The 12,108-nt window shown below is 29.9% G+C and overlaps 1 protein-coding gene across 1 annotated transcript in view; it reads right to left on the bottom strand.

The window, feature by feature from the left end:
- LOC111631411 (developmentally-regulated GTP-binding protein 2-like) overlaps window positions 1–12,108 on the bottom strand; it is a 45,988-nt gene that overhangs the window by 17,960 nt on the left and 15,920 nt on the right. The window contains exons 9-10 of the mRNA XM_023375650.1: window positions 7,377–7,551; window positions 2,575–2,663 (exon numbers count right to left, since the gene is read on the bottom strand). Of these exons, the coding sequence (XP_023231418.1) occupies window positions 2,575–2,663; window positions 7,377–7,551 (264 nt within the window). The remainder of the gene's footprint in view (window positions 1–2,574; window positions 2,664–7,376; window positions 7,552–12,108) is intronic.

A 12,108-nucleotide genomic window follows, 5' to 3' on the forward strand; every position in this document is an offset into this window, starting at 1 on the left:
GTCTAATAAAACAAGAGAGTGGTTGTTTGTTTTGTGAGCAATAAAATAATTTAAAAATAATTTTTAATGATACAATAGCAATGATTATTATTTAAATTTGTTAGGCTTAACATTGATGAAAATTCAATGTGAAGTAGGTTTATAGCAATATACTAATATACTAATTACATGGGATATACTAATACAGTATAATAATATACTATACTAATAATGTATTTTTTCATACTTTTCAGTTATCCGTTTTTTCAGTTATCCGACCAACCCCAGTCCCCAATTGAGTCGGATAATCGATGCTCTACTGTAATGACATTTATATAAGAAAAGTAACTATAAAATTATGATAAAAATACAGGTAACCCCCATATAACACGGTAGTTATGTTCCAAAAAATTGCCATGTTAAGCGAATCCGTGTTTTGCGAATCAAAGAACTAGTACGAAAAGGAGGGTTAGGTTCCAAAAATTAAAAAACATGCTACTATATTTTCATAATTAAGTTCAATATCTTTATTAAAATTTTCTTAAGTGATACATATTAATATAAATTAAACAATGTTTTCTTTGTCATCACTAAAAGCACTATTAACTGAGAGTGTTTTATTTTTGGCAAGTTATCATTATCCTCTGAGCGTTTTTCTGCATTATTTTCAGTTTCATGCTTTACCTTATGCAAAAAGTGTATGTAATTTTAGATTGCTTGCTTCTAGTTAAAAGATCTTTATAAATTTCCTTATATGGTGCTAAGTACTTATGGAATAAGGGAAAAACATCTGGCAACACCAGAAGCAGAAGCATCGAGATATGGCAAAATTGAAACAATTTTCGGGAAGGACCATGTGTATGGAGACGAGAAAAGAAAATTTACACACTGAAGTACTAATAGTTCACGAAAATAATAATTTTCATGAACTATTAGTACTCAAGTATGTAAAAATTTATTACATTTCATGTTGTACGAGGGTTTTACCCATTTCTCGAACTGTGTCAGAGTGAATCTGTGCTATAAAAGTGCCGTGTTATATGGGGGTTACCTGTAGTATAAAAACATTTTTAAAATTCATAATGAAAAAATGCAGAATGCATAAGAAACAAAACAGATGAAAAAATCAGAGCATATGTCAACTTTCACATGTCTCTTTCCATCCCTTTCATAGACTCTTCCAGCTCAGGCTGACTCATGTCCACTCTTTAGCTACATGGACTGTACAGCAGTATCTTTCAACCATTAGATCTTCACATCATAATGAATTTTAAAATTTACTACAAACAACTGCTTGTAATATTTTGCTATTTTATTATTAGAGAGATAGAAAGAAAGCAGAAACTAAAATCAATGTTTTACAGGTTAATTCAAGTGATTAAATATCATCACTTAAAGATGTTGGAGGTGAAGAAAAAGAAGAGAGTGGTGGTGGTGATCCATTACAAGTCCAGATTTTAAAAAGTGCATTCTATATCTTAACCACTATCAGATATAGTATTATGTAATAACATGGATGAAGAAAAATTCAAATGTATGAGCGATTTAGAGAAATTAATAGATGAAATACATACAAAAAATTGTTGTAAAGCTAAAGTTATTGATTTTTAAAAATAATTTATTGCAATTGTTACACTTTATTGTCATTCTATCACACTTTTCTTTGTTATTTTTCTTTGTTATAATCAGCCATTTTGGCTTTACATTATATGTAAAATTAGTAAAATAAATAAAGTTTTTTTTTTGTCAATTTACTCCAATAGTTTTTATGAGATATAGCTTAATAAATATTCAATACTTATAAATAGAGTAAATAAAACTGCATCATTTTCATTTATTCCTTTTTCAAAATTATGATTATACTTAATATTATATTTAAAAATGCTTAAAATCAACATTTAGTCAATTTATATGTGCACACAAAATGATATAACTGCCTCTTAAATGTAGATTCCCTGTCTGTCTTGTTCATCTGCAGAAAAACAGTTTCCAGCTATTCATTTTTGAAGAAACTATCTGAAATAATGCCTAACAGGTTTTATGGTATTATATTATTTAGGAAAAATCAGTTTTTCTGATTTTGATTGTAATTTATTGTTATACTGAATTTTGTTAGTTTATTCCTAGTGATGAGTGTAAATTCAGAAATACAAACAACATATATAATACTTTAAAATGAACAGATTTAAGAAAAAATAAAAAATTAAGTATTTCAGAAACTATTTTATAAGTTTGAGAATTTTTCTTGCATAATCAGTATTATTGCTCAAGTATATGAAATATATTATAAGATTCAAACATAGCAAACTTTGAGACTGAAATAATTAATAATATATATCCATCAATTTCATATCCATTCATAGTAATTCCAATTAGTTAATGAAATCAATTTTTATATATTTTTTTATTTATTATTTCTTATTATATTGGGTATGTTAGTAAATATATTATTTTACCACTTAATATATTTTTTATTAAAAATTATAAAAAACAGTAGTCCAAATAACTTATTAATAACATTAGTATTAATGCATAGAATATAAATGATCAATTTATTTTTTCATTTATCTCTAATGAAATACTTAATGAACAAACCTCCTCTTTTCTTTGTGTACACTCTTATCAAGGCTAAATAATCCCAGAGCATTTCCAATAAATAATCCAGATTTAATTTCATATTACAACTGTAATATAATCAGGCCTATTAAAATTTTTGATTACATAAAAATGTGATATATACTAATTAATTTCACATAAATATCAATATTAGAGAGATCAACTTTAAACATTAGTATTATAAAATTTATTATATTATTATTAAAAACAAAATTTATATAATAATTCTGAACAGTAAATTCCAACATTGTATGGTATACAGTTCACATGAAAAGAATGTTCCAAACTGAACTAAACTGAGACTGATAGAGAGTTAACAGCAACCAAAGCAGAAAATTTATGAGACTGACTAGAAAACTGATTCCATTTAAAAACTGAAAAACTACATCAAGTCAAAATTTCACTAGTTTATCCTAGAACACTTCCAGAAACTTTACATTCCTTGAAGATGAAAGTGAAGCAAATTATGAATGTGATTCTGTTCTAAAGTAATCAAACTTTTTATTTATCTTCTACATACAGCAAAGCAGCAAAGATGCTAGAAAATCAGTCTCTCCATGACTAACAATCATCATCCATAAAAAAACAGATAAAATATAAATAATAAAAATAAAAGTGACTTATTAAATTCTGAAAGCAAAAACTTATGTCAGATTTATTTGAAATAAATAATGAAAATTATTTCTCCAAATTAATTGTTGATATACTCATTTATATTTGTTGTCAAACATTTTTCTAATAGTGGTTGATATTAAAGCAATGAAGGTAGATATTGTATTTTTACTTGATGAAATGTATCTTTATAGACATTATCTTTTATTAATTATAAAAAAAACTGATAGTTTTATAATAAACAATCCTCATTTACTTTAGAGAAATTTCTCAAAAACTATTTATTCTTGAGTAGCAATGACTTAGTTGTTTATTTTATTTCTTTTCAGACTCCAATCTGAGCACAACATAAATTGTTTTTGTCTAATAAAACAAGAACAGAGAACACTATCTGTTCTCCTCTTGTTGTATCTTTATTCTTGATGATAATCCATGTGCTATGTCTTTTTGTGTAGCTCTGAATACTTTCTTGTTATTGACTAGGTGCATGGTGTTTTAGTTTTACCACATTTATATATAGTTAACTAATAATAATTTTAAAAGTAATTATAAGAGTTAATATTAAAGAAAAATTTTTATTATAAAAATTATTAATCAAATATGAAATATATGATAATTAATAATTTTTATAATACACTCACTGGCCAATTAATTAGAAACAGCAGTTTAATATTTTATTGGACCATCTTTAGCTCATCTTACATCATTTACTTGCTTTGGCATGGATTCTACAAGATGCTGAAGTGCTTCTAAGTTCAATGCACACCAGGCATTCACTTGACTTTCCTTTAATTTGCATAGATTTGACGAAAGCAGATTTTGCTGGCAGATCTGTCATTCTAACATGTCCTATATGTTCTCAATGGGGTTAAGATCTGGGCTCTGGTGACCAGGGTGGGTGGCAAAAGTCGTCTTCATGCTCACTGAACCACTGTTGAACAGTTCTTGCACAATGGACAGTAGTGTTGTCATCAAAGAAAGAACCATCACATGCAGGAAAAAAATGCAACATTTCAGAATGAACTTGATTGGTAACAACGTTCAGGTACTCGGTGGAAGTCACCAGACCTTCCAGGAATATCAGCAGATCAGTTACATTCCAACAGAACATGCCCCATACCATAACATCCCCATCAGAACCTTGAATCATGTTAACGAGGCAAGCAAGATCCATTGCTTCATGGGACTCCCTCCAAACTCTCTGTCTACCATTAGTACAGAATAAGGTGTACCATGATTTGTCTGACCATATTACTTTTTTCCAGTCCTCAGATGTCCAATCATGGCACTCTTGGCACCACTCTAGATCAGTGGTTCCCAATTAGTTTTTCCTGCGTACCACTTCAAGAAAGAGCTCAAACTTGCATACCCCTTATAGCAGAAATTCATATTAATCCATACTAATATTATAAATTCGAAGGTAATGCTGTCTGTCTGTTATCTTTTCACGTCTAAACCGCTGAATGGGTTTTAATAAAATTTGGCACAAAGATAGCTTACATGTTGGATAGGCTACATTTTACTGCGAGAAAATATCTTACTCCCACGAGAAAATTTGATATAATGCGGGTGAAGCTGTGGGAAAACAGCTAGTGATAAATAGAACAAGTTTTTTTTTTTACTTTTATTACCTTTAAAATACAATTCTAATAATAATGAAAATAACATAAGGTTATTTAATTTTAATGCGACANTTGTTTATTTTATTTCTTTTCAGACTCCAATCTGAGCACAACATAAATTGTTTTTGTCTAATAAAACAAGAACAGAGAACACTATCTGTTCTCCTCTTGTTGTATCTTTATTCTTGATGATAATCCATGTGCTATGTCTTTTTGTGTAGCTCTGAATACTTTCTTGTTATTGACTAGGTGCATGGTGTTTTAGTTTTACCACATTTATATATAGTTAACTAATAATAATTTTAAAAGTAATTATAAGAGTTAATATTAAAGAAAAATTTTTATTATAAAAATTATTAATCAAATATGAAATATATGATAATTAATAATTTTTATAATACACTCACTGGCCAATTAATTAGAAACAGCAGTTTAATATTTTATTGGACCATCTTTAGCTCATCTTACATCATTTACTTGCTTTGGCATGGATTCTACAAGATGCTGAAGTGCTTCTAAGTTCAATGCACACCAGGCATTCACTTGACTTTCCTTTAATTTGCATAGATTTGACGAAAGCAGATTTTGCTGGCAGATCTGTCATTCTAACATGTCCTATATGTTCTCAATGGGGTTAAGATCTGGGCTCTGGTGACCAGGGTGGGTGGCAAAAGTCGTCTTCATGCTCACTGAACCACTGTTGAACAGTTCTTGCACAATGGACAGTAGTGTTGTCATCAAAGAAAGAACCATCACATGCAGGAAAAAAATGCAACATTTCAGAATGAACTTGATTGGTAACAACGTTCAGGTACTCGGTGGAAGTCACCAGACCTTCCAGGAATATCAGCAGATCAGTTACATTCCAACAGAACATGCCCCATACCATAACATCCCCATCAGAACCTTGAATCATGTTAACGAGGCAAGCAAGATCCATTGCTTCATGGGACTCCCTCCAAACTCTCTGTCTACCATTAGTACAGAATAAGGTGTACCATGATTTGTCTGACCATATTACTTTTTTCCAGTCCTCAGATGTCCAATCATGGCACTCTTGGCACCACTCTAGATCAGTGGTTCCCAATTAGTTTTTCCTGCGTACCACTTCAAGAAAGAGCTCAAACTTGCATACCCCTTATAGCAGAAATTCATATTAATCCATACTAATATTATAAATTCGAAGGTAATTCTGTCTGTCTGTTATCTTTTCACGTCTAAACCGCTGAATGGGTTTTAATAAAATTTGGCACAAAGATAGCTTACATGTTGGATAGGCTACATTTTACTGCGAGAAAATATCTTACTCCCACGAGAAAATTTGATATAATGCGGGTGAAGCTGTGGGAAAACAGCTAGTGATAAATAGAACAAGTTTTTTTTTTTTACTTTTATTACCTTTAAAATACAATTCTAATAATAATGAAAATAACATAAGGTTATTTAATTAATTTTAATATCACAAATGTGCATGATTTTCTTTGCACAACTTTGTAAATTCTGATTGCTATTTGGTCAGCTTCAGTCTCGAGTCATCTTCGAGTTGAAGTCGGTAACGATGTTCAGTTTTCATGTTTGTCATGGTCGAAAATCTGCTCTCGTAGAAGTATGTTGTGCAAAATGGTAGTAAATATTTTATTGCTGCTTTGCTGACATGATGATAATGTTAATTGTACAATTTTTGTTTCTTGTGTAAGAATTTTATTTAGGTATTGTCACAAAATGCATTTTTTTTTATGAAATTTCAAGAATATTTTTACTTATAAATAAACAAATTTGTGCATTCAGCATCATGTTGTAAATTGTAAAATTTTTGATGGTCCACCCATTATTTTTTTAATTGCTTCATCTCATGCATTTAAATTTTAAATTGCCCGATTTTAGATTGCCGCGTGTTGTGCCTTTATGCAATTTCGCATATCCCTGAGGGTACGCATACCACTAATTGGGAACCATTGCTATAGATGAACTTTCTGGTTCTTCGCAGAAATCAGTGGTTTTCATATAGGCCTGCAACTGTTCATACTGATTTTTTCAATTCCCTGTGCATAGTTTGGGTAGATGTGGGTCAGGGACTGGATTCATTAAATACTTTCATCAATTGCTGCACAGAGGAAGTCCTTTTTTCCACACTAGCCTTTTCAGATGATGTCAATCGCATTCCTGATGAACTGTTTTGGAGCCACAGTTACCTCTTTTAGACACCGACTTTGGGTTATTTTTTTCACTGATTGAACACTCAGGATATCTCACCTTTGGAAAAACCAGTCAGCTCTACAATTCTTGATATTGTGGCTCCAGTGAGACAGGCACCCACAATCAGTCCTTTTTGAAACTTTGTTAAGTCCTTTGCTTTTCCCATTTTCATAAACTTAATGATCACACTGACCAACAGCATTCTTAAATAGGAGCTTGTAAACACATGGTAACGCACATGACTCAAGCGTTTTGCATATAAGCTGCAAAATTACACTTACTTAATGTGCATGGGGGTTTCTAATTCATTGGCCAGTGAATGTAGTATGATATTACAATTAGTACATCTACCTAACAACAACACTGTGAGGTTGACGAGCCAATCGATCTACTTCTTCAATTGATACTTGATCAATTTTATTATATACATATAAGCAAGACAAGTAGATTCTATTTCTTGAAATCACGTCTATAAGTTCATCAGTTGTGCAATCTTCTCGAAATAGTACTTCTGCATTAAAAATCTCTAAATCATAATTAAGTAAAATATAAATAATAAAAGAATGACTTTATGCATATATTAAAAAGGATAACAACTAAATTCTGTAATCTTGAATTAAAAATATAATTTCATACATTATGTAAGAACATTTATATCTATAGACCAGTAATTCTCAACCTTTTTTTCGTCATGGTACACTTTTAATGATTTAAAAAGTTCACACAGTTACTTCGGTAAGTACCACAGGACAACCGGTGACATCATAACAGTGATTTTTAAATGCAGTTGGTTACTTAGGTCACGTTTTTTAAATGACTTGGTAACTACCGGCAGTTACCGGTAACACTGGTTACAATTTCCAAACGCATCCTAGGAAGGTAGAACTAATTGAACTACTTGTCTGATGTCACTTATGTATGGGTATTTGCAGTGGCAGCACACTTCAAAAATCTTGCAGCAAACTAAAGTGCCATGGCACAGTGGTTGAAAATCACTGCTACAGACTATAATATTAATCTCTTTATCAGAGTAACTTAGTTAATAGCTAAAATAATTTTTAGAAGGCAAAAATCTTACTTTCTATCAAATAATTTGTCATAATTTTGACAATTTTCTTCAGCAGTTTGATTAACCACTCAGTAGTGACTGACGGATATATCCATCAAAAGCGATCATGTGGCACTGGTAAACGATGGCTATATCTGCAAAATTCTTTCATGGATATTGCCAAAAACTACCGTAAAAAATTCACATAAAAAAGGAATTATGTAACAATAAAAAAAGACTTTTCTTTACTAGACATAACTATTTACAAAATCTTTTTCTGAAACGGTAATGAGAAAAAACACGTGGGAAAATACTTAAAAAATTTCCCACATTTATTCTCCACTACATAGGGATAGCACCATACCTGACTAACCCACTGTTGAAAGGTTAAAAAATTTTTTTCCTTGAATTCTCTAATTTTAAAATATTTCAACACTAGTAGGGAATTTTAAATCATTATATTTGTATGTAATGTTTTAAAATGTTAATTACAGAAACAGATCTTTTAAAAATAAAACTTTATTTTAAGAGAGTAAAAATATTTTCAATGTTTAATTTCATTGTTTAAATCCTTAAAATAGAGAATACTATAACATTAGAGCTTAAATTTAAATGAATATAGTTAATAAAACATTTTGCAATGGAAAATACAATTGAACCCTATTATACATTTCTCAGTTGTACATTTTTCGCAACCATTTTCTGCACAGTAGTTTCTCCATTATAAAAACTTTAGTTTTATGTTTTTCATTTATAAGATTTCATATATATATATATATATACATCTTGTTTTTTGGTGTTCTACTGCACTTTTTCTCACTTATATGTTACTCACTCTGAAATGGAAAAATTTAATTAATTAAAAAGTGAAAAATCAAATTATGTATTCACTTCAGGGTAGTCCACACTGACAGAAAACTGCTAGCAAATAAAAAATCAGAGTGTAACATGTGTATAGTGTTTGACAAATTTTCCTATTCAGAAAATTGCTCTGCCAGTCCAACATGATAAAAATTTTAACCTTCCATGTTTTGTAGTACGAACCAATTTTGCAAAGCAAATAAAAATCACTTTCTAGTTTCTCTATTTTTTATTATCATATTTGCTGTCAGTGTGAGCTAACCTTTAGAATAGGGGGTCCCCAAAGTGGTTGATAAGAGTTCTCCAGGGGTCAATTAATACACGAGGGTCGAAAGGGGGTCGATTAATACCAAAGAGGATCAATTAAACTGTCTAGGAAAAAAATAGAATATTCTAATAAAAATTCAAAAGACGGATATGATCAACATTACTGACTACCCTAGTTATAACTTGAGTTTTGCCTTAGCCTACGCCGCTTTAAGCATGTGTTACTCTGTTTTCACGCATCTGGCAACTGCACTAGTGTTGCAAACATGTTATGAACACTGGTAGTTCATTATACACAGACATACGTTGCACTGTTACACTCTAGTAGAGTTGTCACTTTAAGTATTTTATATCTAAATGTAGATATTTTGTCCTTTACAGAGAAAATATCGTAATATATTGAAAATCATTAATATAGTACAGAAGCGTTTGCAAGGAAAAACCGTTTAAATTGTTCAAGCTTGAATAATCATAATGGCTTTTCAAGAAAAAAATAGAGCTATTTAAATTTTCACTGGTACAATCCAATTTTAAATATTTTTCAAACTTGCGAGTACTAAAAGAAAATGAAAATATTTCCGACCGTGATTTGGAGATATATATTAAACATCTTGATAAATTAAGAGAAAATTTTAAAGCACGTTTCGAAGACTTGGAGAATATGAATGTTCCTGAATGGTTTGCTAATCCATTTGATGTAAAAATAGATAATGAAGGTAGTGAACTTGGCTTAGAAGATGAACTGATTGAAATATGTGTAGATCTCAAAGCTAAAGCGTTGTTTAAAAATAAAAACCTCAGTGAATTTTGAAGCAATAGTAATATTCCCACTAAATATCCCAAGCTCAGAGCAGAAGCCGAACCTTTCTTACTTGCATTCCCAACTTCATACATGGTTGAAGCTGGTTTTAGCCACACAAACGCAACTTTGACAAAACAGAGGAACAGATTAAACTCGGAAACCGTTAGGATTTGCGACTAAAACTTACCAATTTTCAACTGAATATCAATATCTTGCTGCTTCTCTTCAGACACATCCATTCCACTAATATCAACTATTTTAATAAAAAGGTAAGTTAATATATTTTTAAGGTATTCAGTAATAGTTGCAAAATGACAGTAAGGTTTTTTCATCCAATATAACTTATGTTTTCAAAAATAATTGCGTATTTTACTTATTATGACACATACGATTTAAGAACTATAAGCAAATTTCCATCTATCCATAATTTTGCTATTATTTTTTAAAATTATAAATCAGTGAAAATATCTCCTTTTTCTGTTAATGTTATTGGGTGGATTTTATAAGATATGAGAACTATAAATTCTTTTGATGGGTTATTATGCAGGTCTCCTTATTGCTTAACATCAGAAATGCAAAAATGATTTAATGCTTTTGTTAAATACTTAATCTGGGGGTTGATAAGAAGGCAAATATTCTATAAAGGGGTCGACAGGATAAAAACTTTGGGGACCCCTACTTTAGAATGACTCTTCATTCTTTCACCTGGAGATAACTGTTTTCATATTTCCTACCAGTATGTGACAAGTGCATAAAAGAAAAAGAAAGCAGAAACAAACAAAATTTCATCACTTTTTTAAATGTACTTGCCTTAATTTCATATTGTTTTACTTTTACTTTTGTATATTGTTCAAATGTATTATACATAAAACAAACTGAAACTTCATTACAAATTACACATACAAATTCAGTTGTAGAGTGTTAATTTGTGCTTTGCTATACTTTTGTGACAATTATAGTTTCACTCACACATTTTTCTGTTACCTTAAAAAACAGAGTTCAATTATATTTTAAAAAAATGTAAATAAGTTTTATTTACTTTTAGATTTTCTTTATTTTACTAATTTTGTTAATATTTTAAAACTGTACTAATTAAAGTTATTAACTGTTCACTCTTGATTATCATTACATTTATGATTATATTAACCTTAATTGGGCTGCATTTTAAAAAATTGTAGACTTATAAATTCCCATTGTCATCAGTCCATCCATCTGTCTTTCCTTAAGCTTGAGAACAGAGTTAGATAGATGAAAGACAAGACCAGATATGGAAACTTTAGGGGCAGGAGGTCCCAGTTAACTACATATGAACTTCCAATGCTAACTGGAAGACATGTTATTTCAATTCAAAAATTTCCTGCTGAAAGGTGTTAGATAGATGAGTGGCATGACTCTATTGTTAAAGAAAAAGTATAATGTACAGGGACAAGCCACTAATAATTTGAGATGGAGAGCATATATTTTAAATCAAATAAATTAAAAATATGATTAAAAATTGCAGTCTGGCAACTATGTCACAATAAATAATTGCCCATTAAACTTTTAAATTTCAATTTAGCTACATACATATAATTTAGCATATAAGTAGACAAAGCACCCACAACTACAATAAAAATGTAGTTGGATAAAATTTTGCAATGGCTAGATAATAAAGTGTAATATCAATATATTATGCATGTAGATATATCCAGTTATACTACACAAATAAGCCTTAAATACTCATTTTATTTACTCAATTAATTTAACCTAAAGAATTTTTAACTTCTAATTGCACAAAACAGAACTTAAAAAAATTGAAATAGACATTTTGTACAGCTGAGTCGGTATACAGTCCTCAGATCATTTTATACAGCTTTCAGTATACAAAACTGAAGCTATACCATCAGTATGATATAAAAAAACATACTTTGTCATATTTTTACTTAATTTTTATAAAAATAAACTGATTTATTGGTAGTGCTATAATTTTACCAAACCAAGTAGATCAACAGTAACCAATAGAAGCCAGTCTTGTTCCTTTGGTTTTTGGGAAATGGGATATAATTCTGATTGTAACAGACTATATCACAAAGCCACAAGAAAGATTCATTCAATTCATAAATGCA

This window comes from Centruroides sculpturatus, unplaced genomic scaffold (assembly GCF_000671375.1).
Source record: "Centruroides sculpturatus isolate CEXI.00-Female unplaced genomic scaffold, Cexi_2.0 scaffold43, whole genome shotgun sequence".
Classification (NCBI taxonomy): Eukaryota; Metazoa; Arthropoda; class Arachnida; order Scorpiones; family Buthidae; genus Centruroides; species Centruroides sculpturatus.